At 39.5% G+C, this 25,162-nt stretch overlaps 3 protein-coding genes across 6 annotated transcripts in view; 2 read left to right on the top strand and 1 right to left on the bottom strand.

Annotated features, from left to right (window-relative positions):
• The first annotated feature begins 531 nt into the window (after window positions 1-531).
• LOC134862695 (transmembrane protein 138-like) lies at window positions 532-5,596 on the top strand. Its single transcript, XM_063880711.1, has 5 exons — window positions 532-629; window positions 2,341-2,876; window positions 3,078-3,249; window positions 3,620-3,695; window positions 4,890-5,596. Exons 2-5 carry the CDS (start codon window positions 2,860-2,862, stop codon window positions 5,000-5,002), a joined length of 378 nt encoding a protein of 125 aa, XP_063736781.1. The 5' UTR covers window positions 532-629; window positions 2,341-2,859; the 3' UTR covers window positions 5,003-5,596.
• Window positions 5,036-19,396, bottom strand: cfap70 (cilia and flagella associated protein 70). 3 transcript variants are annotated; one of them, XM_063880707.1, is made up of 26 exons: window positions 19,281-19,396; window positions 18,396-18,582; window positions 17,370-17,465; window positions 17,193-17,278; window positions 15,355-15,546; window positions 14,901-15,083; window positions 14,458-14,552; window positions 13,828-13,918; window positions 13,520-13,657; window positions 13,260-13,415; window positions 13,027-13,116; window positions 12,037-12,128; window positions 11,641-11,701; window positions 11,338-11,520; window positions 10,955-11,086; window positions 10,701-10,829; window positions 10,398-10,531; window positions 9,892-10,007; window positions 9,114-9,323; window positions 8,652-8,797; window positions 8,169-8,321; window positions 7,187-7,348; window positions 6,884-6,973; window positions 6,468-6,569; window positions 6,103-6,150; window positions 5,036-5,753 (listed from the first exon to the last, which is right to left on the bottom strand). In XM_063880707.1, the coding sequence occupies exons 1-26, from the start codon at window positions 19,353-19,355 to the stop codon at window positions 5,655-5,657; spliced, it is 3,246 nt and encodes a 1,081-aa protein (XP_063736777.1). In that variant the 5' UTR covers window positions 19,356-19,396; the 3' UTR covers window positions 5,036-5,654. The 3 variants fall into 3 exon arrangements, with proteins under 3 accessions (XP_063736777.1, XP_063736779.1, XP_063736780.1); XM_063880709.1 differs by lacking the exons at window positions 17,193-17,278; window positions 18,396-18,582; window positions 19,281-19,396 and having other exon boundaries at window positions 17,370-17,482; XM_063880710.1 differs by lacking the exons at window positions 17,193-17,278; window positions 17,370-17,465; window positions 18,396-18,582; window positions 19,281-19,396 and adding an exon at window positions 16,000-16,024.
• A 471-nt stretch (window positions 19,397-19,867) lies between these two features.
• ddb1 (damage-specific DNA binding protein 1) overlaps window positions 19,868-25,162 on the top strand; it is a 56,809-nt gene continuing 51,514 nt past the window's right edge. For both annotated transcript variants that reach the window (XM_063881875.1, XM_063881876.1), the window contains exon 1: window positions 19,868-20,043. In XM_063881875.1, the coding sequence (XP_063737945.1) occupies window positions 19,983-20,043 (61 nt within the window). In that variant the 5' untranslated portion in view covers window positions 19,868-19,982. The remainder of the gene's footprint in view (window positions 20,044-25,162) is intronic.

Genomic DNA, 25,162 nt, shown 5'->3' with positions numbered 1-25,162 from the left:
AAGAAGCTCAGGCAACTTCTAGCTACACCTCAGCAGTTGGTCACACATATACAACCTGACCCTGTTTTTCCAAAGGGAGAACAGTTTTTTATTGAACTAACCCCCACATATATTTTACATCTTCATTTTTGGCATTTAAGTTAATTTTGCTGTTGATAGAAAAGTGAAAAACCTCCATATTATTTCAGGGTAACACAGGTAGACAGTATAACAATATGTAGGCCTACACTGAAAAAAGTAATAAATTATAATTGAATACATACAAAAGTGAAAAATTCAGTCTACAAGAAAATGTAAAAATGTGTATGTGCTTGAAATCCAAACAACTGCTCCATTGACCTTAACACATTTTTAAATCACAGACTCATAGGATTTCATCACTACTAATACATCTGATCAGCTTTCTATTGTTATGTTTTAGTACTACAATTGGTCAATAGCTACAGTTTGCTGTTGTTAAGGTAAACAATCTAAACACAACGTCATCCACAAACCCTGTGCCTGTCTATTAGAGAGGTGGGGGGATAAACCCTTTAACTAAGAAGGACGTAAATTTTCAATCTGTGCTGCACATTTCAGTTGTTTGGACAGATACTACTCCAGCCTCTGATATCAATCTTCATTTACAGGTACTCACACTTTGTTTTATTGGCAGCAGTTTGATTAGTAGGAATAGATATTCTAAAACAGTGTATTAAAGAGGATTTATCTCGTATGTGTAAAGAAACAAGCTGTTAAAGAATTTCCTAAGAAGATTACATGGTATTCAGAGCTAAAAGATGAAGACACAGGACAACAACAACAAGACTTTTAAAATTAAACCTCTATTATATAGCAATGGAAAACGAGATTCCCGAAATGTTTTCAGGGACATTTTATAAGAAGATGGAGCAGAAATTCTTCTTAAATAAGAATCTTCACCTTGACATTGTGGTTTAGTAATCTTTTTGCTAACACGCACTGGTTCTCCAGTTTGTTTTGCCAAGTTACTAGTACTTCTTTTAACCAACAATCTCAGTGGGACATCATTTAAGAATAATCAGTCTTCTGGTAGGCCCTGCACAGTTTAAAAGGGGTCTTAACCTTTGTTACACCTACCACGTTATAAATAGATAAATACGGGATACATAATAGGATCCACCTGGCGACAGTCAGTGTCAAGAGGCCATGTTGGATAGTGATCCTGCTCACAAGTAGATCCAAGGTAATGATTTACAGAACCTGCTTTTCCTACTCAGTGGAGACAATAGTTGTGAAAGGAACACCTCAGGATTTGTTTGATTATTTTCTGTAATTCCGGGATGTTATTACATATCACCAGAAAAAATGCTCCTTAGAGAGAAAAGATGCCTTTCTACACTGAATAAACGGAATCAGAATCAAGCCTAAACATTGACTTTAATTAAATGTTTTATGTCAATAGATTTCACATAACTGTATTACGTGAGTTGAAAGCAATATTATGAAGTTGAACCTAATATTTGTTTTATTTAAACTTCATATAATTGGTGTGTACTTTCTGTTAGCTATTTATGGTTAATCATCCTGGTGTAAAGTTAGCTTGAATGTTATTTAATTTGTGTTGGGGCTTGTTAAAACATTATATTTATTTATAAATTACATTTTTGATGTGCTTAAAGGTTTGGTTCACCCAAATTCTTTTGGCAACTAGCTGTGCAGACATTTTTTTTTTGTTGTCAGATATCAGACAGGTCAATACAATAAGGGTGAATGAAGTTCCTTTTTATATATTTTAGTAGCAAGGTAGTTCCAACAAAACCTAACACAGAGGCAGGAATCTCAGAATATGAACAAATAAAACCCACACTATCTATACAATATGCCTCTAGAGTTTAGAATATGTTTTTTTTTATGTAGGTGAACTGACTCTAAATAGATCAGGCAGGACAGTCCTGATCATTTGGCAGGCACAGTTTTTCCTCACCCGGAAATGGAGTCTGCTTGTATTGACACTGTGAATGTATTTGTTCAACATGCCTGCCCATGTCTTAGAGCAGGCCAGGTTACTCATACTACAGTCACTGATGCACAGGGTCACTCCCTTACAAAACGTATTTACCATGTGAAGGTTTATTTCCTCCAGTTCTTCTTAATCATTTCACAGGAGGACCAATAATGGGATACTTCTCAGATCTTTAAGAATCATCACTAGATATCGTAGTAAATGGATTCATTTTACAATCTGTGTGCTGTGTTTGGTTAAGTTAAAGAACAACTCTTTCCTCTGAGTGTGCATACATTAGCAACCAAATGAGAGTTGCAATGTACAGTGAGTTTTTTAAAGGAATACTAATGTGTCTCTCGTGTTTCTTTCCTCAGAGTGTCTGCTGGATTTACTTGGTTCCTGATGTTCACTATAGTTGTGAAATGAAGGTGAAAGAAAACCTGGATGCTTGTACCACCCCATGGACTGAACTGCGCCACTGTTTATGTTCGAGCTGTAAAACTCAACACTTGTGACATGTTGACACCTGTGATTTCCCATGGGCTCATCCCAGAACTTGTCCCCTTTTCCCATTTTGAAAGGTTTCCCCAGAGTAAACAGGAATTATTTTAAAATAAAAAAAATGGTTCCTTGATAGTGTATCAAACTTCAGAGAGGAGTTATTTGAAGGCTTCGAAAAGTGGATTGATGTTTCTATGTAGTAAGTGTGTGAGTGCAGTGCAGCCTTGGATCCATCGTGGAACAACCCCAGTCCCCCCGGGCACCCAGCCTTCGGGCCGGAAGCGCTCAAAACCAAAAACTACTCTCTGGTGTTGCTGATCCAGCTCAGCCTGCTCTCCTTCGACCTCTTCGTAAACTCCTCCAGCGAGCTGCTGAGAACTGAACCCGCCACCATGCTGGTACTCTTCATGTAAGCCAGACTTTCATCCCTGTTTTCAAACCTGGCTACAGGAGGGAATGTATACTACGCTTTGGTTCTCTCACTGAGTCATATGGAAATGATTTTAGCACAAACAGCAATATCCTAAGACAGTAAACTTTGTAAATTGTTCTGATCCTGTCACTCATTTTCTCCTCTCTTGTCTTTTCCTGCATGCTTTTCCTTCGACAGAATCCAGGACATATCTATCCTGTTCAACCTGATCATCATTCTGCTGATGCTGTTTAACACCTACGTGTTCCAGGTCGGCCTGGTGGCTGTATTACTGGAGCGTTTTAGAGCTGTGCTAATGCTCTCTGCTCTCTATCTGACCTTCAGTATCGTACTCCACTCCTGGCTCATGGTACATGCTGTACCTGCACAACCACGCTGAGATATACTATATTAAATGTATTATGAATGTTAGTGTTTCATTACTGTATGAACCAAATAGTCTTTGCATTTTTTAATTGATGTATTTATGTAAAGATCGTAAAAATGCAGAGACTTCATAAGGGGGCAAAATCGCAGACAGAAACTAAGTAAACTATGAATAATATAATAACTACATAAGATTGGGATTTATTTTCAATCCCTTCTTGGAGAAAAAAACGTGTTTCTGAATCCTTCATACAGCCCAAGTTTTTCCCATCAGCTTTTTGCCTCCTTTGAATAAGAAATGTGTTATTAAAAGTTCAGGCATTAAATTAATTATTTCTGTATAATCTTTCCAGAACCTGCGCTGGCTGAATACCAACAGATTTGTTTGGACGGACGGCCTTCAGGTGCTGTTTCTGGTCCAAAGAGTCGGTAAGATGACATTTAAATTGGTTATTTTCAACGCCAAACAAAACCATTTATTTGGAATGCTTACTGCTGTCCTGAGAGCTTTGTTTGATTGCAGAAATCGGCTTCTTATAGAAGAAAGAGCTACAGTTTATCACCTCACATTTCATGAGATGTAATTGTGTTCACTCAACCTTTTTTCAACACATCTTTTAAATTAAAACAAGTATCCTTAAGTCACATCATTACATTTGCTTTTATGCTCTGTCACAGAAAGCTGTCAACATGCTCCAGGCAGAGATCTGACATCACCATGTGGGTGTAATTTTCATACACATATAAGCTCATAAGTGGATAATGGGATTTATTATCTAGGTATTGTTATTAAGTATTAGAACAGACTGCATCCATCTTATTTGTCTCCTTTTTGTCTGAGACCCACCCAGCTGTTTGTGCTTCACAGCTTAATCACAAAGATCACAAAGTCTCTTCATCATGAGCTTTCCTTCAGAAACTGTAAACTCTGCTGGGCTGAGTTGTAAATGCTGGTGGTGACTTCACATTTCTCTGTGTCTACAATCACACATTGTCTTAAATACCTTTAATCATTGTTCAAAGTCTATCACAGGAGCCACACAGTTGGGAATGGCTGATGAATTATGCAAACCATTGAAATATTTATTCACACAACTGAACGTTTTTATGCGGTTGGGATTTATTAGGGTGTTAAGTTAATGATGTTGATGCAGATTTTGACAACAACTGAAGTGATTCTCAAGTTTTTGCAAGTTGATTCTCATGATGATGCAGCGGTTTTTACAAGACAAAAGCTTACAGTAATGTAATTAAAGTGTGATTTGTTGTAATTTTGTTAAAAAGACAAAACATTAGCGTGGTTCTATTAAACTGCTCCAACTATACTGGCATATTAGAAATTCAACGGAACTTGAATACTCTATTTATTTTTTATTTACAGTCTTGGATGTGTTTAGCTGCTTCGTTGAGCATTGGATTATGTATGTAAGGCAAACATGTCAGCAGCTGTAATTAAGTAACCCTAAATCATCACTGTTTATCAACAATTATTTAAATCCTTTCAGCCATTTGACTGCTCTGGATTTTTCACTGTCTGAGTCAGAGCACCATGAAATTGAGTGTATTTTTCTTTTAATGTTTTTGAACGATAATTTCTCCTCACGTGTTTTTTTCTGTACACAGCTTCAGTGTTGTACTACTACTTATACAAGAGGACCACAGAGTATCTGGGGGACCCTCGGCTCTACGAGGATTCGCCGTGGCTGCGAGAACTGTTCTCTCGGGTTAGACAGTGATTTCACCTTAAAAGTATATGAATGCAAAAGTGCTTCCATAAAATACAGTTTGTTTTAATTGCATCTGAAATGCAGTTACAATCAAACACAACATTACATTTCCAAAGTTTAAATAACCGATAGTTTCCGGCTTAAAATGCATATTTTCAGCACATGCATTTTTAGTCAATTCTACAGAAATTGTAGCCAACATATATATTCCTCTTTACATCTCCTTCCAGTGTAGGATGGATTGTGCCAAAATCTGGTAAGACATTAGAGAACAACTACAAAAACAGCATCTTATCAGCTTTTTTGCTGTTCAGATTGTAGAAATGCAATGAAAAGTGAGATAATGATTAAAAGTAATGTCTTGATAGATGTCACCAGATGCCCTTGTTCTTTTTTTTTTTTGATATGTATTTTTTTTTAAAGAATATATTGACCACATTGAAGTTGCTTTATATACCTTTCAGACTTTTGTGTCGCTTTGAGTTTATTTAAAATGTGGATATTGAACTTTATCACGGTCCGTACAGTTACTAATCTGCACCGTCTGTAAGATCTCTGACCATCATGTGCATCTGAGCTAGCTGTGTTTCATCTTCACAGGATGTGTAAAATACTTAAAATAGAATAAAAAAGTTTTCTAAAATGTACTTTGTCATGTGATTTATGAGCTTGTTCCGAAGCATGACTGCAGATGAGAGAAGCGGAGCTGATCCTTCAGCTGACTGTACTCTCTGAGGAGTGACTCCCTCTGCAGCTGGAACTGCAAACCAAGTAATGAAAAAAGGTTTTAATAAATGGGTTACTTCATGTCAATTAAAAAGAGATATGATATCAGATAGCTTTTGGAAGGATATTTTTAGTGAAATAAAAAACATGGCAATAGCCCTATGTTTGTTTGTGTGATTACTAAACAAAATCAACTAGGAAATGTATTTTTCAGTAAAAAAAAAAATCAATGGTGTGCTTTTTGTGTGCTGAGTTTTATTGTGCCAGGTTTATACGTCAGTAAAGACTGTTTAAGGAATAAAGGTTTTGAAGCACTATTGACAACTACCAATAAAATCAAAACCCAGCCCTGCTTCAAAATAAAAAAATAAAAACACACTCACCTGTGATGCATACTTATAAAACTGCTCTGCTTCCTCTTGTCGGCCAGACTGAAAATGTAAAGTTCATCATGGTTAGTTCAGGTCGTTGTAGCCTGCCTTGGAAATGTAGTTGTGGCATTCAAATGTGAGTGTGTGCTGAACTGTGTCCCCCGTCAGAGGCTGCATGCCTGAAGGGAAATACTGTAGATGTGTAAAGGAAATGAAGCCTGGGCTACTAAGGACTAAAGGATTCAACAGGTGTGCCCCCCATTTGTTTGAGTTAAGGCTATATTTCTTGGTGTCATTCCATTGTATATAGGAATGTAGACCTAAAGGGAGGCAGAGTTTGAATTGGTCCGCAGCTAGTGAGTGTCTTCATCACTCACCTTGATGCAGAGCAGAGACAGGTAAGCCCACACTTCTGCGTTCTGAGTGTTCAAATGGTTGGCTTCGGTCAAAGCTTCCTCAGCTACACACAGCTCCTCCAGCTACACACACAAACACAACTAAGGCTCAGTTTGTCACAGAGTAAAAAAAACCTCCAGAGCACTCTTGTTAACATGAACTCATTATATAGTCCATTGGAATAACATCAAGTCTTCACAGTTGAATTAGGACAGAACTTAAATATTACCCCTCTGGGAGGATTTTTCACAACTATTGCTGAGGTTAACAGCCTTTAACAATGTAAAGTCACAAGATACAACAAGTAAAATTAACTGCCTTTGAACCTTTAAAAAAACAGAATTCACATTTAATATACTTTCAGGTTTCTAGTTGTTGGTCTTGAGGTAGAGTTTACCCGGTAACAGGCGATGCCCAGGTTCAGCCAGGTCAGGCAGGAAGGGGACTGCTCACAGGCTTGAAGGAAGACGACTTTGGCTTGATCAAACTAAACATAAAAACATAACAAAAAACAGCAACATGTATTTATATTTGTTGTTTCATAAACGATATCAAAAACTAATTTTGTGAGTTTACAAAACTCACAAAATTACATTTCTTTGTACATTAACAGATAACACATTGACACAGATTATTTATCTGTTCACACAAAATATATTGTGACAAATGTACCTCCATAAGCTTGTCCTGAATATCTGACCTTTCTCTGTTGGAGGTAGATGGAGCCCAGACGGATGAGGACAAGGTGTGGGTCTGATGGCTGCTGCAGGAAGCTCAGGCTCCGCTCGTAGCTCTCCTGGGCATTACTGACCTCTCCCCGGAAATGGAGACAGTGACCATTCAGTGCCCACGCATCCACATCCTGTTCACCATGTGGACAACACTTCTCAGGTAAGGGTTCAGGGGAGATGCTGGTTTAATGAGGAGCTTATCTAATTCTGTGTGTCTGGTCACATTACCTTAACAAAAACAAACTAAACCGATGTAGAGAGAATGTTCATTGAAATGTTCAATGGAGGGAATATTACAAAATTTAATTCACGCACAAACCACTACCAAATAAATGTATATTTTTAACCAATGACCTTTTCAGAACGACGGTACCAGAGGTGGAGGAAGTATTCTTTGCTAAAGTACGAGTATAAATACTACGATGTTAAAAAACACCAGTAGAAGTAAAAGTCCTGAATTAAAAATGTTACTTCACTAGAAGTACAGAAATATTATAAGCAGAATCTATTTCAAGTTTCAAAGAACAGTAAGTTGTCAGTTTACCAGTTTATTGACTTAAAAAAAATACAATAGAAGATATATTATATAAGTGTATCGTGTGTTTTTAGATGTAAAGGTAGCCTAGTTATTTGTGGTGTGGTGGGGTAGAAGTACATGTATCATTAAATATAAAAAACTCAAGCAAAGTGAAAGTATGTCAAAGTAGTACATAAGTACAATACTTGAGTAGATGTTCTCTGTTACTTTACACCACTGGACAGTAAACTAATTAAATATTCAAAGTCACATTACAACATATTTGTTCTAACCACACACAACAAGGACAAGGTGGAGAAAGTGTATAAATCCCAGATCAACCAGAACAGTACATAAGCAGTAAACCATACTGCACATGTCACATTATCCACCCAGTCCTTAGTGTTGCAGTAAATAGTAGAAAATTGAAGTACCTGTTCTCTGTGAACCAGCACCTCTTGGAGGCTGGCTGCAGCACTGCAGTAGTCGCCTCTAAGCATCTGCAACCGGGCCAGATGAAGAAGATAGGAGCCGCTGCGCCCCCCGTGTGAACACAGCAGCTTCAGGGACAGAGCCTGCTCCGCCATCTGACGGCAGGAAAACAGTCACTGCTGACAACTATAGAACTACAGCATCTTGTTTTCTTCAAAACTTTTAAGCTGCCAATTTTTCATTCGAGCATGCCAATATTAAACCACAGAAAAACGTGCAGATACTCATTGTTGTATTGTCTTATTGTCATAATTTGCTTTGAGTTTCCAAAACTGTTCAACCAGCTTTCAACAAGAGCATCAATTGTATAAATAAATCCCTTTTGCAGCATAACGCACTTAACTGGGAGTCTCAAAATGTCTTTACAGCAGTACTCCACATTGTTGTTGTTGCTGTTTAAACCAGCAGCTGCTCTGTGTTTGTACCTGCAGGGCAGAGTTCTGCAGCAGGAACTGAACTGTCTCTGTGTAAATAGAGGAGGAGGAGAGTTTAGCTGCCTCTGATCTGGAGCTGACAGTCTGTACTGGAGGCTCTCCCTGCACCTCCGAGTCCTGGCCTCCACCCTCGGGGTCTGAAAAGAAAATGAGGGTGACATTGTCAGGTAGCATTAGCTGCCTACATATCTTCAGGCTGAAGAGAATCAATTCCAAAGAGCATATCACATTCTCTCAGAGGAGAGGAGACAAGTCCTATTTCTTAGTGAATGTTGCCAACAGAGTGCATCGAAACTCTGTATTAACAATTAACAACAATGTATCTTATCATGTTAACGTCTTCTTTTCTCAGTCACCATTCGTCCCCTCTAGCATTTCTGACTTTCTCTCCAAGAATAGAATTTACTCATGTGATGAAAGAAAATCACATTACAGTCTTCTGTTGCTTCTCACCTTTCTTAACAGCAGGAGCGAGATATGCAGGTGTAGCCACGTCCTCCTCCTCTCGCTGGTCGTTCTCCTTCTCGTCTTTCTCCTCCTTGTCTTGTTCCTCCTCCTCACTCTGTGTTTGCTCCTTTGCCTCTTTTGCCCTCAGCTGCCTTCTGGCCTCCAGAAAAGCCCTCTCAGCCAGGATGGATTCGTTCTGGCTCTCATGAAGCAAACCTGGAGAGCAGTCCCGGTAAACATGAAATGGGACGATACTCCCAGAGTTCTTAAACACTCACAGGATCATTTAGGGTCAGAGGATATCGATTTTTTTCAACCAAAGTTTATAATTGTTGATAATTCTCTAGATTTCATAGATAGGCCTTCTTGATTTTAACGATTATGTTGTGTCTTGTTCTTTTTTGTATTTTTTTAGCTTTACAAAAAAGCCTCTGAAACTGTATTTTATTTTCACCAACACTGTACTGAAACAGAAATCATTTCATATATTTGGCTTTTAAACTCCTAAGAAAGTGAAGTGTTACTTATTACTGTCTTGAAATTAAGAATAGAGGGAAAAAAATTATCTAAAAAATTCAACAAATAAAAATAATATACATACAAAATATAATTTCATAAGAATCCATCATACTGGGGATAAACAAAACTGACAGGCTGATAACCAAAGATTAACATAATACTGTCTTTAGCATAGACTGCATAAAATATGTCAGTAGTGGCTCTTTGTACGGTATGTGTTCACAGGGTAAGCAGCAGTAAGTAGGGAGACAGACTATAATCTCACCCAGCAGCGTCCATGCCACCACACTGTGTGGGTCTAAGCTGGTAGCTCTCTCCAGGAAGATCTGAGCCTCGTTGTGATGCTCAATCATCGCTGCCAAGACCCCACACATCATCAGGCTGGAGAAACACACACAGGATTTCACAGTTAACACATTTTTTATCAATATCACACTGTTCAAACATAACCATTCAGTTACCTTCCGTTGACGTAAGCACATATCTCACATATCTAGTTATAAGCAGTAGCTGATAAGGTGGAGATGAAGTTGGAGTGGTTTACGGTTACACATTTTAAATAGACACATGGCGACTATTGTATTCCCAATAATTAAAAAAATGAAGAAGAAGGATTAAATGAATATACACTTAAGATTGTAGTATTGACCTCATGGCTCCTCTTAATCCGTAATCGTTCATTCTTATAAAGCAGAAGTCATTTATTCATGTTCTCTTAAATAATAATTCCCTGAATTTTTCTACAGATATTTTATGTTGAGGGTTTCTCACCTTGGTTGGTGTGCCTGCTGGATGGAAACAACATCATGGTAGCACTCTTTAGCCTTCATGTAGTCTCCGGTCCTCATGTAGAGGCTTCCCCACTCAAATTTGTGAGAGGGCTCGCTGGGATGCCTCACCACCAGCTGTAGGGGAAAAAAAGAAAATGAGGGAAAACACTCATTTTGATTGGCTGTCAACCCTGCCCTGTTCCATTTTTACCCATCTTCTCATGAGTATAGTATACATGTTTTTGGGAAGTTATTTTCCTCATTAAGCTGTCAATGAAGTGCAGAAGTATTATGAGTATGGCACCTCTTGGTAGTACTGAGCGGCCTGCTGATAATCCCCAGTGAGCTGAGCCTCTCTGGCAAAGTGTCTGAGCTGAGAGGAACTCAACTGGATCTCATCTGGGGAGTCATCATGGATGTCATCTGAATACATCTGGAGAGGAGGAGAGGAGCAGAAAATGAATAGTATGCACCCATGTAAAGTATGTATATTATACACGCTATCTATTTATACATATACTGTATGTGTGTGTGTGTGTGTGTGTGTGTTTGGGTTACCTTGTTGAGAGCTGTGTGCATCTCGTCCACCAGGTACACGTAGAGCTTGCTGACAAAAGCTTTCAGCTCCTGAGGGTCAGTGAAGGGCTCTGTCCGCTGCATTTTGTCTCGTACGATCCTCACCACTGCATGCTACACGCACCCACCCACCCACCCACCCACCCACCCACCACCACACACACACACACACACACACACACACACACACACACACACACACACACACACACACACACACACACACACACACACACACACACACACACACACACACACACACACAAACATGTTCCTTCACATTTATTTTTCACCACACGTAAAAAAAAAACTATTGGGCTACAGAGTTTTATTCCTCCACCGGGGATGTGTGCCGTTGCTCTGACCTTCAACTGTTCCTTAAAAGCAAAGTATCTCCCAGAGACATTAAGCGACCCCATCAGCTGAACCATCATCTGCTCCCGGCTGCAGTCTTCAGGTGCCTTGCATCTCGATCCAAACAATTCCTCGTGTTGGTCAGAAACATGGGTCACCACACTGCCTACCTGCCTGTGAAAGTCCAGCACTGCCTGAAAGAGCATACAATCGTGAAGAGAGTTCAGCAAGTAAGCAGATCTCCACTTTTGTGTGTTTTTTTTGTGTGTCTGTGTATGCATGTATAAAAGCTGCAAAGTGAATAACTGTTTTACTCTCTCTGCTCTGCTAGGACCCGCTGGGAGTGGAGATCTGGGTGGGATCAATGCTTTCACCCTGCAGGAAATAGAGACACATGCCATGCCATCGGATGGAATTCTGTCTTATATGAAATGTTGCCTTTAAATGAGTAGGAGTTTATTTTAATACAGTGATTCTTACTATACATGTCACTTTTTAAGACGCTTTTACCCTAAGTGACTTACATACACTCAATACTGTGGGAAATCCCCCCAGGAGCAATTTTGGAGCTGAAGTGTCTTGCCCAAGGACATGCCGAGATGCTGACTACACTGCGTATCAAGGTGGGATTGAACCGGTGCTCCCCTGATCTGAAGATGAGCGCACTTACCCACTGAAGCACACAGTCTCCCTATAATTCAAGACAGTACCTCCTAGAGAGCTCCTCCGAAGATGTTTTGGGTACCAGCGGTTTCTCCAAGGCTATATCAATGATAATATAGGTTCTGGCCTCCACATACATCTGTGACACACAGGAAAGAGGAGTTAATATACTGAAGGAAGCAATTCAACTGGATAACGATTTAGTATTACAGTATTAAGCAATAATGTTAGGAGTTTGTATTCCTGTTGCTCTCGCTGGATCTAAAACCACAACGACAGCTTGAACTAAACGGTGCTTTTCTGTTATACAGAAAAGCACCGTTTACTTCCCCACCTACGATCAGCAGAAATTAATTTAAATAATAATTCCCCAAATATGTTTAAAATATATGTTTGAATATATGTTAAGATCATGTTAAGCCGTCTGTACATTGCTGCTTCGGACTGCGTTGTTCTGATTAGTGGCCGCAGTGTGCCTATTGAGCCGGGCTGAGCAATGTGGGGCAATCTCCGAGCTGCCCCTTTCTCACTGTGAAAAAGAAGGTGTACTGAAAACTACACTGTGCATCTTCAGAGTAGTTTTTCATTCAATGTGTGCGGCGAAGCGCTCGCAGCCCCACTAAAACATCATATCATAAGTCAGAGCTGATTGGCCTTAAGTGTGTGTGCCGTGAAAAGTGAGACGAGAGAGCTTAGTGTACAACACCAGCGGTGAATAATTAAAAACTGAAAATGAAAGAAGTTGACCATCTGCTGGAGTTTTTGTGAGGGAAATATGGCTTATGTTGATTGTTTGTGTTTAGCCTTTAGGCTATCGATCTGCTGGAACGATTATTTTTGTAACCACGGTGACGAGGGTCGGTGTTTTCCTTAGTCTGGTTGTTGTTATTGTTAAGTTTTGCTTTGTGATAGCACTCTTTACTCCATGTATTAAGGTACAAGAAGCCTATATATAAATATTGAAGTTGTTAGTACCCCAACAGTTTTGTACATGTGAAAACGCCACTGATTCAACTGTACAGAGTTGTGTTGCTTACATTTCCCTCCATATTGACGTTCGGTTCAGTTTCAGCCACAGTGTCCGCCACACCGTCGGCTGCACAAGTCCTGCTCTGATTACCAGGTTGCTGATAAAATAAAAATAAGCTACATTAGAGTCCAACATTCACAAACACAACCTGGACGTAAAGTTTGAAAAGTAACATTTTTGCTGAAACTAAATGCTGAAACCCTGTTGCATGTCCTCTATGACCGTCACATCCTTGCTGACCTTCTTGGCTTGCTCCTTGGAATCCTTTGTGGCCTTCCCATCAGAGTTCTTGCCTGCTTTCGCCTTATGCGAGCCTGCAGCGGAGGCAGCACGAGCTTGGCGCTGATTGGCTGCAGCCTTGGCCTGCTCCTTCAACACACTGACACTCCGCTTGGCCTTTAAGATCAATGACAAACTCATTTTAACAGAGAAACAACTGTACATTCCACCATGCTACCAAGGTAATTCACTTTCTAAAATAAAGTTTTTATTTGAGTGACCTTTTTCAGCAACTCAGCCTCGGAGAAGGGAAGTATGCTGTATGCTCCACGGATGTGGCTGACTCCAGGATAGAGCAACCGCCCCAAGTCCACAAACACAACACCATGGAAGGGGATCTCTGGGGCCTCCTCTGCCAGCTACATGTAAACACACATGCATCCAAACACATACAAAAAACACGCTGGAGCTTTGACGTTTTGTCCCCCTTTTCCTACATTTAGTTCAGGCTGGAGAGATCAATATAGTACAGAGACGGAGAGAGGAGACAAATCTCTGAACCTAACCTTTGATATCAAAGCCATCTCACCATCTTGTTTTCTGCTGCCTTTGTCATCGGAGCCAAAGACCTCGAAATCTCCACCGGCCACAGTCTGCTCTCAGTGATCTTCTGCCGCAGTCTGAACATCGATACACATATTTTTAGAACTTTTTCCGCCTCTATCGTTCTGTATTTTCAGGGCAGGTTGTCCCATAGGCTATAAGAGTGTTGAAGTCCTGAGCTCGGTCAAGTCCCACTACTCACATAGTTTATGTTTCTAAAACACTGATGGATTCACAACATATTTATATATCATTATAGTCCACAGTATTTATTTAAATGTATAGTGTTTAGTTTTAAACTCTGTTTCTTCTTATTTTATGTATATACTGTATGTTTCTTAATCTGCAATTTAATTGCAACATTATGTCTATTGCACAATTTTATTTCACTATACAGTATGTCTTTTTTTTAGTTGTTAAGTATATTGTATCTTGTTTGGAGGAGCCTGAGACTTAGATTTTTCATTTTCAGTTCAGACAACTTCCAGGACTTCACACTTGGCATAGATTGTCCAATTAATGATGAACTTTTTCCACTATAATCTCTTCATGGTAATGGCCAACAGGCATCATTATGATCAGAATGGAGGAGCAGTGAGTTGTGTGTCTGGCTGACCTGGTAGTTCCTCCTGCATCCAGGAAACAGGGCATCTCAGTGTCCCAGCTCACCCTATCCTTGGTGGTCTCTGCCTCATTGCGAAACTCCCTGTCCTGTAGGAACATTTAGACCAGCAGGGTAACTGACGTGCTTCCACACAAAATTAAATAATGTTAGATCTTCCGATCGATAGTATTACAAAGGCTTCCATGGTTAATTAACTTTTTATACATATATTTTATTAGGGCACTCATATCAGAAGTCAGTACTCAAGTCTGTGTGCCAATTATTCACTTTTACCTTAAAGTCTGATCTTGTCAACAACAAAAATAAGGCAATAATATGAAATCCCTCACTTTCATGAAGTTCCATGTTTTTAAAGTAACAGTAATGTGCCATACTGCAAAATGAATGCACTGAAGCATACAACGGCAGAAAATTCAGGCCACATTTGTGGTTACCTCTAAACCAGTCAGCTGGCCGTCCTCCAGTTCGAAGTGCTCTTCCTGGGAAAAGGCAGCAGGCAGGAAGTGATTCCCTGGGACAAGCAGGGCTCGATGGGGCCTCTTCTTCTGTCTGCCCTTTTCCTCCCTCTTTCCCCCTGCCTTCAGCTGCCCCTCACAGAACACCAGCACCTGATTTTTCTGGGAGTCCGAGGAACCGTAAAGCCACAGTATTAAAATCTGTCACCATGAAGAGGTTCAGATTTGAACTTGATCTGAACGGGGCAGCATGGGTTTCCTGTTTCATTTTCATTCAACAGCATCATGACACTCTTAAGATCATGACAAGTTATCATATACACACATTTTGTCCATGGATTGCCTCACTTAAAAGTTACAAACTGATTACAAATGTCCTTGTTCAGAAACATAGCTTGAATATATTACATGAGGACCAAAGAGAAACACTCACCTGTGCAGTCAGCGGCACCTCCATGGCAGCAGTGTATGTGCAGGGAGGGGGGGCAGGGCCCGTCTGCAGCATCCATGGCTCAGGAATAGAGTAGGCTGTCTCCATGGTTACCCTCAGCAGATTGGAGGCTGAGAGTTCAGCCTCTGACAGCAATGGATCTGTCACACTGACACACACATCCAAGTTTGGATGCTGAAGAAAAAAATGATGAGGCACATTTTTTGAATTAATTGTTTCATTACATTTTCTGAAAATGTCATTATTCGAATTAACTGGGTTAGGGTTAGGATTACGCATTCGGCAGGGCAACTTTGCTTTTCATTATTGAGACCCAGAAGAAATCAGCAAAAATCTAAATCCTGAGCATTTTGTTGCATAAGTGAGTAGCTTAATTACCAATTCTGCTTGAAACAAAGTGATTTTCATCTTGTGCAGGCTTTCTCTTTGGTATAATTATTGGTACTTTTTACTATGTTCATAAAGTGCAATCCTTATAGGCTACATGTCCCCTCTGAAACCTAGTGTGATTAGAGACGGTAGCATGGGAATGCTATGAGAGCAATTTAATATACCAGATAAAAGACATGTTGTCAGTTAGATATTCACCCTGTAACTGTCCTAGCTCAAGTGATTTGATGGGATTACCTGACTCCTCCACTTTGGAATGACTTGGTTGGCCACCTGCTTGTGTCTGGCCCTACATGCTGCCTCCACATTCAGGCTGCTCTGTGACTGTAGAACATTCGCTGATTAAAAAATCTGGAACAAACAACTGCCATCTATTTAAGGTCTCATCCATTCATTCTCAAGATTAACCTAACAAAAGTGTATTCGTATCACCATATATCAACATTTAACAAAAAAGTGCATAAAATGATTCTTTTTTTTACTTTTGCCATTCCTTAAACACCTAAACATTGACAAGAAGGCACAGACAGAGGGAAGAATGAGCAGAAAAGATGCTACATGTCTGATTCCAACACTTTCCTGGAAGCTGAAAAGAGAAAGTAAGGATAGGAAAAATAACTAAATGTTAAAATCTGTTAATGGCTAATACACTCATCTACATATCAGCAAAATGAGAGGAATGGTTACAGCAACTCAGTAGATATGGTATAACAAATAGTCTACCAATAAATCAATCTCTATTGTCTCTTATTCAAAGCATTATACTGCTAACCCCTAAGATAGCAGGACAATGCAATTAAATACCTTTCCAGCAGAGAAGAGGAGTAATATTTTGAATTTGCGTAGCTTTCCGGCACTTAAAAAAGCAAGTTTCTTGCAGGAATGACAAGATTAATGGTTGATGTGTGGTGGCCAGCAAACACATTTTTTTTTGCAATCGGTACCCTATTTTGGTGACTTAAAAAATATATATTGTATTTAGGATTGATAATTAATATTGACCATGAGAGGATAGGGCCTGTGTACATGACATGCATAAAATAAGGTAGTACAGCAGGGTTAATATTTGACTTCCATTGTAATTAATGGTAACATTTCTAAAACAAATGCAAGTGATACCTGCAATTAATTGATACTTCATAAAAAATGTACGCAATGTAAGTTTGGGTCTTTTGGGGATCTGAGGCCCCTGTGCAGTTTTTCATATAGTCTGGTTGCGCATCTAGCCTCAAATACAGATAAAGTTAACATTTATTTTATCCAAAATACATACAGAGTTAAAGACAGAACCTAGGGGGAAAAAAAGAAATGTGAAATTGTATGAACTGCAAAAATACCGAGAATGTCACATCTCTGATATTTAAAGAAGGAATGACTCTGTCCCTGACAATAGATGAATGATATCATTAAAAACTCGTTAACCAAATGACCTTTGAGCCAATGTCCTGGGAAGAATCTTTGGGTGAAGGGCTGTACACCGGATTCAATGGAACTGTGGACGAAAAGCTGCACTGACCTGAAGATAGAAGAGAACACAATGATCCAGCAATGAGTTTCCCTGTACAGAACGCCCTATGAAGTAAATGACTGCTTCGTTTTCTGTGTACCTTGTAGCAGCGGCAGCAGGTCGACCACAGCTTGGCCCAGCATGGCTGTCTTCGCCTCAGCTTTCTTCTCCTCAGACAGGACCTCTCTCACTGTCACTGACCACCACCACAACAACAACAACAACATTAAAAACAGAGCTGTGAAAACTGATACCGGAATGTAAACTTCAAGAGTACCGCTTTGCTATTTCACCAGTCAGCACACTACCACCAATGTTATGGAAATGACAGTTTAAGCTGCACTTCTGCTTTTCAATTAGGCTGCTTGTCAGTCTTTACTCCATTTTTTGACAGGGGTTCATTGGGAATGAGCTTGCTATGTCAAGACAGGATTTCTGCGATGAATAATTCATGGGTGGTTGACAAAACTAAAAATAAAACTGTCATGAGTATCGCCATCAACTGACAACAATAATGCAGCAAAAATATCTGATGATTTCAGACTTTAACTTTAACTTAAAATTAGGCCATAAAGATTTGCTTAAAGTTGGTTTATTTTGCATGTTGTTCATACGTGAACTATGTAGGTTTTATCTTTACTTTTGGTACAAATAGTAACTAACTAAAGCGCATTAAAGCACTAGTTTGTGCAGTGAAATGTATTTGAATCTAGGTCACAATCCTTAGTTTCATAAATTAAAAAATCCGAGTTTGTATTTACACAATGTCAGCTTCACAGGTTCAAGGAGAGAAATACGAGATCTTTTCTGTGGTAAAATAACAATACATCACCTTTGGAAAAGCAGCATAAATCTGACATTATCAGCTAAGCTAAGTTTGGCTTTTAAGAAGACGCTGGAGATTAAAAATACAAGAGTTAACAAAAGTTGAAAGAAGCAAAGGTCTGAAACTAGATGTTTAGATCTGACAATTCAAATTTTTTGTTAAAATCCTATAAGATACAGGCGGAGAGAAAGTGAGCAGGGGCGTGCAAGAAGAGTCTAACCAGGCAGTGTCAGCCTGGTTAGTTCAATGGTCTGTATCACCAAATATCAAGAGACAGAACAACATTTAAACTCAACCTACATATGATGGGTTTATGGGCGATGTCACTGAGAGCCTGAGTATTATTGGAACAGTGAAAGCTGCAGGTAAAGTCATAATCAACATGCTGCTCCACAGGGTCGACCTGCTTCTTCTCTGACTCTCCCAGCACATTTCCATCCACCTGAACCTGCAGAAAACTCTGGAAGCTGTCTGTCTTTTTTCCTTGCTGAAAAGATAAGACAGGATGAGTCACACATTCCAGCATAACTGTAAATATGCTGATGATATGGCTTATGTCAGCCTTCTACAGAACAGGTGTCAGTGCAGTGCTCTTGAACTTATCATTTGTAAATGAACATTCAATTTCATATAGTATGGCAACTATCTAACAATAACAGGGCACCATGATGAGAATACTAAATGTTTTGATCTTAATTTAAGATTATATACGGATTGTTTTGTAGGAGTAGTGCTTCTCAAAACTTGAAACAGAGTCTTACATCACAATTAAGTGTTTTCCTACTGTGGCATTTGCCATGTCTACCAAGTGAATTCTGGGAGTAATTTCCTCCATTGGGTGAATGTAATGCAATATTTATTAACTACAATAACAGTCTTACCTCATATAAGCGCAAAAGGTTACCAATAGAAAAAGGTAACTGTTATTAACTGTTTAGCATTAGCCTACCACGTTACAAGCCTTGCTTCAAACCTAAGGTGATAACACTCAGTAAGATGGTGTTCATTTTCAGTGTTTTGGTTTAGTAAACCGTAGCTGAAATAAAAAGTGAAATGCACGTTATTAAAGATTGTTTTGTTAAACAGATTTCTGCCGTTGTAGCCGTTTGTAAATCAGCTACGTTTACGTTAACAAGCTAACATGTGTGAGATGCTTCCCTTTTTTTTAAATTAATCTGAGTTTACCAGGTTATTTCCACGGATGACAGTTATTTGTATAGTTGTATAGTTTGTTTCTGCAGAATTTCCTGTCGTCTCCATTGTGTAGAGATAAAAAGGTTAGCTCCTGTACTGATCCTTGGTTGCTCTTTTTGCTGGATACACAGAATTCCGTTTCTATGGCAACTGCCCTTCACACGGTGGTACGTTTAGGGAGAGCCTGAAATATCGGACTTTGGAAAACACATCTTAAAGCTTAAGCATGATGTTTCAATTATAAATGGTGGATTGTAAAAGTTTATAATATTTTTAATAAAAACATATTATGCTGCGTTTATACTCGGCCTACAATCAATTGTTTTCCGTAAGGTACATGGACTGTTTTGGAAGCCTTTTGTTAAACATTCGGCAAAACAAAAACATAATTATGATTCAGATATTAACGTTTTCTTTTCAAAACTTTTTTAACTGATATACCCACGATAACTTTGCTCTGACATATTTAGATCAATAAACACATATGTTTTGATCCACATAACTGGGTTGTTATGCATCGACACCTTCAGGCCTCCGCCACAGAGGGGGCGCCTTAGCTCAAAGTGAGTGCTCCTTCGCCTCCGTTACGTTCGTAGCAGAGCTAACTACTTCCGGAAGCTTATTATCAATGATTTTGTCACTTGTCTGAGATTAAAACACTTCTCTTGTGTTTGTCTTTTGTTGTTGTAAAACATGTCGTACAACTACGTGGTAACAGCCCAGAAACCTACTGCAGTGAACGCCTGCGTCACAGGTAAGTCTCCGCAGGTTGTTGTTTTTCTCAGTGCTGCATGAACATTCGCCACCTGCGTGCTAGCTGAGCTCCCGCGCTGCAAGTACAGCGGTCCAGACGGGCCTGTAGCAGCCGATAGCTAGGGATTTGCTAAGTCCAATGTTTACTTGCTTGTCTATGAATACTTTTATGCATGTAAGTCATGACCCACACGGCTTTTATGTATTTTTATCTCGTCTGCTATTGCGCACACACGGCCCGGTTTAACCTTTCGTTGGTTCTTGGTTTGGATCCAACGTTAGCTGTTGTTGTGTCGAGTTTGGTTACCCCAGATCATAATGCGTCTGCTGATACACATTATCATACATAAGCGCAGTTATGGCAAACTCCGTGAAGCATGCAGGCAGGTGGTGTTTAGCTGCATGTGTTGTCTGACAAATAATTTCCACTTGTATTAGAAAGCTGGTGTCGTCGCTTGATCTAACATACATGGGCCATTAGCCTACATTTAATATGTGAAGCTACTGATGTTGAAACTAACATTTTGAGTGGTAGTATTTATTGAATCACCTCACATTTCTCCTATGAAATATATCATGCAGCTAAAGCAATCCTTGTCCCATTTACGTTAAATGTTGGCTTTATGTGGCATTAATCTTAGATCTGGATATGTACACATGGCATGACTCTCTAAGCTCAAGTGTCTAACGTGATCTTTAGCTTTCATTTTTTAAACAAGATTTTCCCTAATTACAATATTAAAAATGGGGGTCTCAAGTGTTGATTTCTCTTTTTATTCTTATACCTGTTTAAAATTGCTTCTCTGCAAGCCTGCAGCATACTGTAATGATGTTGATTTAAATCTGACATTTTCAGAGATGGACAGTATACAGATATATCATCTATAACTGTTAACCTTTGACTTTGTTAACTGTTTACATAATTTATTTACATGACTGCAGAGTCAAAAAGATCTTGAGGAAATAATATATGCCTGTGTAAGAAATGTTCTTTTATTCGAAGCCCAGGAGTCGATTTAAAAGAAAACGAAGTGAAGCTCCTCATATAAATTTTAAAAGGAGTGTTTAATAAAAGGATGCAGCAGTAGGTTTTACAAAAGTTTCACAGCTGTGGCTCAATAGCCCGGTACACGCGTCCACAGGCCGCTGAATGAGTGGAGCTCATCAGTAGTTACTGTCTGGCGGTCCGGAACAAAATACAGATCGATTTCACAATACTAACATGTTTTATAGAACCACCCCTTTGCGGTCATACAATAAACAACTTCAAAATAAGACGAGCTCCGGTCTCGTGCTCTCCTTGGTTGGTAGCGGGGGGGCTGTATCTTGTTGGCCGCTTGTCACATGGGGGTCTCCGGACTCTTCTTATTGGCTGAAGTCGTCGGGGGCGGGTCCACTTATTCGCCAAAAACATATCTAAGGCCACCCTATTTTGCCAGGCCATCAGACTGGTTCTGTCCAACTGTTCGTGCAGCCCTTTTACTGCATCACAGGTGTAATTTATGAATCTCAACATTTTTCTCGATTGTAGGCCAAAGAAAATATCGATTCGAACCCTGCGGTTATCTGATTTCTTGCTTTAAACTCATCTGGACCTCCCCGGGGCAGCCCAATATAGTCAAAATAAACTGAGGGAATAAAACTCCGTCCTGGAATTGACTTTTTCATTCTGCTGATCTTGGGGTGCTGTGCAAGCTTTGTTAGCGGTCTAGCTGTCATTGGTACTGCATAGAAAGGCATCACTAACTGCACCAGTGCACATGTTCCAGGCCAGTCATGTGGAAGGACCGGACACTAAGTTTTAGTACCACAGTACCACCAAACATCTGCCCTGGGGTATTGCATGTTAGCCACAGCAATTCTGGAATGAAGGCCCTGGCTGGTTACTGCTGTTGTGGAATTTCACCATTGTAACGTTCCCATATTAGTGCCTTTTCGTGTGGTTCTTCACAATACAATCATAAAGGCCCTCATAGGGAGTGAAAACAGGTGGAATGTCGTTTTCTTTTATGATGGGGTACATTAATGCAATATCAGTAGAGCCTGCTGGGGATTTTTGTTCATAGAGTCTATACATGCACAGTTGTCCTCTTGGGTCGTTGTAACAACCTGTTTGTTTCTTATTGGTTTCAAAACACTAAATAAGTAAATATGAATGTTATGCTCATCATTTCCAACCCCCATCTAGTATTATCTGTTATGCAGCATTTATTCCTGTCATTGAAAACTCCTTATGGTCTAACGTAACTTCAAAACATTATTGGCTTGTGCCATAATTACAAACAAAATGAAACTCCAACTTCTTTCGGTAAATTATGTTACATTATTGCAATTAGCTTTGAATTTCCAATGAGTATCCAAATTATTCCTACATTTTAAAATCCCTATTTAAAGTCAAAATGCAATATGTTAACAACTCCTCTCATTTCTGGAGAAGGAAACACCGACTGTTTAGATAGAATAAGACCCAGTAAAACCATGATGCAGCCAGAATGAATGAATTTCCTGGCTGTTGTTCCCGAAAAGGTGTGGATGAAATATATATATTGGGTTCAGAATCAATAACCCAAGGCTTCCCTTCCTGCCAATCACATAACCTCTTTAGATGTATCTTTAGCTTTCTCGTGCCAAAGTCCATTCACCAACCCCATGTCAATCTCTGCCTGAATCGTGTGCAGAAATCCCTCCTTAAGCACCAGACAAAACTGCTTCTACCTGTTAGTGTTTAGAAGTTAGAGAGCTGGGAACATGAATTCAGAATTCCAACAATGTTATCACATTTTCCCTTAGATTACTTCTGTGAAATTATTGTTGTGTTTATCACTCTCCTTATACTCATAATCTCAAATAGTCTGTAGCTGAGCCTTACCCTTTTAAAAAAAAAACTATTTTATTCATCTTACCTGCACTATGCATATCGAGTAGTTGGAGGAGCCTGGGATATAAGATTTAGATTGCCAACCTATACGCTGTATCTGCTGTGCATATGACAAACAAAACCTTTGAACATTTGATACTTCTCAATCTCTACTAGAGAAAGGGTGCTGACTAACTTAGTTCCCATTTCATCAAATATGTTTAGCTTAACTTAAACTATTCTTATTATCTCCACATTTACTAACCCAAGGTATCATATCTGTTAAAAAACCCATTTACAAATTCAATATCATTATCACAGGTCAACTTCTTTAATTGGTTCCACTCTGGAATTGTATCTGTCAGCAGCCTATCTGCAACTAATTCTGCTTTTCCTGTAAAAATTGCAAAGAGAATGGAAACAATATCATCATTTATAAAAATGGAATTGTTCATCATGGAATTTTAATTTGAGCAAACATGTTGCCACTCCCCCTTTTTACATATCTTAACAAAAAGGTGTAACAAAAACCTGGTCAAGAAAAAGAACTTCAGTTAAGCAAAAGTTACAAAACACATCAATCATTATTCAGACACTTCAAATCATTATTGTTTAAACATCAAACGCTCCCGTTAAAGAGCGTCTCTCTCAATCCATCAGTCCTGGAAGAAACAATCTCTAGATTTAGCTTGTGTTAGTTCAAAACATGCTCAGTTAGTCTCTGTTCCTCTCTAAACTCATGCAATTGTATTGATCACATACAGTGGGGCAAAAAAGTATTTAGTCAGCCACCAATTGTGCAAGTTCTCCCATTTAAAATGATGAGAGAGGCCTGTAATTTTCATCATAGGTACACTTCAACTATGAGAGACAAAATGAGAAAGGATTTTTTTAATGAATTAATTGTAAATTCCTCAGTAAAATAAGTATTTGGTCACATACAAACAAGCAAGATTTCTGGCTCTCACAGACCTGTAACTTCTTCTTTAAGAGGCTCCTCTGTCCTCCACTCGTTACCTGTATTAATGGCACCTTTTTGAACTCGTTATCAGTATAAAAGACACCTGTCCACAACCTCAAACAGTCATACTCCAAACTCCACTATGGCCAAGACCAAAGAGCTGTCAAAGGAGACCAGAGACAAAATTGTAGACCTGCACCAGGCTGGGAAAACTGAATCTGCAATAGGTAAGCAGCTTGCTGTGAAGAAATCAACTGTGGGAGCAATTATTAGAAAATGGAAGACATACAAGACCACTGCTAATCTCCCTCCATCTGGGGCTCCACGCAAGATCTCACCCCGTGGGGTCAAAATGATCACAAGAACGGTGAGCAAAAATCCCAGAACCACACGGGGGGACCTAGTGAATGACCTGCAGAGAGCTGGGACCAAAGTAACAGAGGCTACCATCAGTAACACACTACACCACCAGGGACTTAAATCCTGCACTTCCAGACGTGTCCCCCTGCTTAAGCCAGTACATGTCCAGGCCCGTCTGAAGTTTGCTAGAGGGCATTTGGATGATCCAGAAGAGGATTGGGAGAATGTCATATGGTCAGATGAAACCAAAACAGAACTTTTTGGTAAAAACTCAACTCGTCGTGTTTGGAGGAGAAAGAATGCAGAGTTGCTTCCAAAGAACACCATACCTACTGTGAAGCATGGGGGTGGAAACATCAAGCTTTGGGGCTGTTTTTCTGCAAAGGGACCAGGACGACTGATCCGTGTAAAGGAAAGAATGAATGGGGCCATGTATCGTGAGATTTTGAGTGAAAACCTCCTTCCATCAGCAAGGGCACTGAAGATGAAGCGTGGCTGGGTCTTTCAGCATGACAATGATCCCAAACACACCGCCAGGGCAACGAAGGAGTGGCTTCGTAAGAAGCATTTCAAGGTCCTGGAGTGGCCCAGCCAGTCTCCAGATCTCAACCCCATAGAAAATCTTTGGAGGGAGTTGAAAGTCTGTGTTGCCCAGCGACAGCCCCAAAACATCACTGCTTTAGAGGAGATCTGCATGGAGGAATGGGCCAAAATACCAGCAACAGTGTGTGGAAACCTTGTGAAGACTTACAGAAAACGTTTGACCTCTGTCATTGCCAACAAAGGGTATATAACTAAGTATTGAGATTAACTTTTGTTATTGACCAAATACTTATTTTCCACAATAATAAGTCCCGTCATGGTCTGCAGAGTCTTTAATTATTCCGTCATATTCTTCATTTACAAAAAGATTGCCATCATAGGTTTCCTTCTAATTACTAC

The sequence above is a fragment of the Eleginops maclovinus genome, chromosome 4 (assembly GCF_036324505.1).
Source record: "Eleginops maclovinus isolate JMC-PN-2008 ecotype Puerto Natales chromosome 4, JC_Emac_rtc_rv5, whole genome shotgun sequence".
Classification (NCBI taxonomy): domain Eukaryota; kingdom Metazoa; phylum Chordata; class Actinopteri; order Perciformes; family Eleginopidae; genus Eleginops; species Eleginops maclovinus.
The sequence above is the reverse complement of the archived record's forward strand: the minus strand, read 5'-3'. Positions and strand labels throughout refer to the sequence as shown.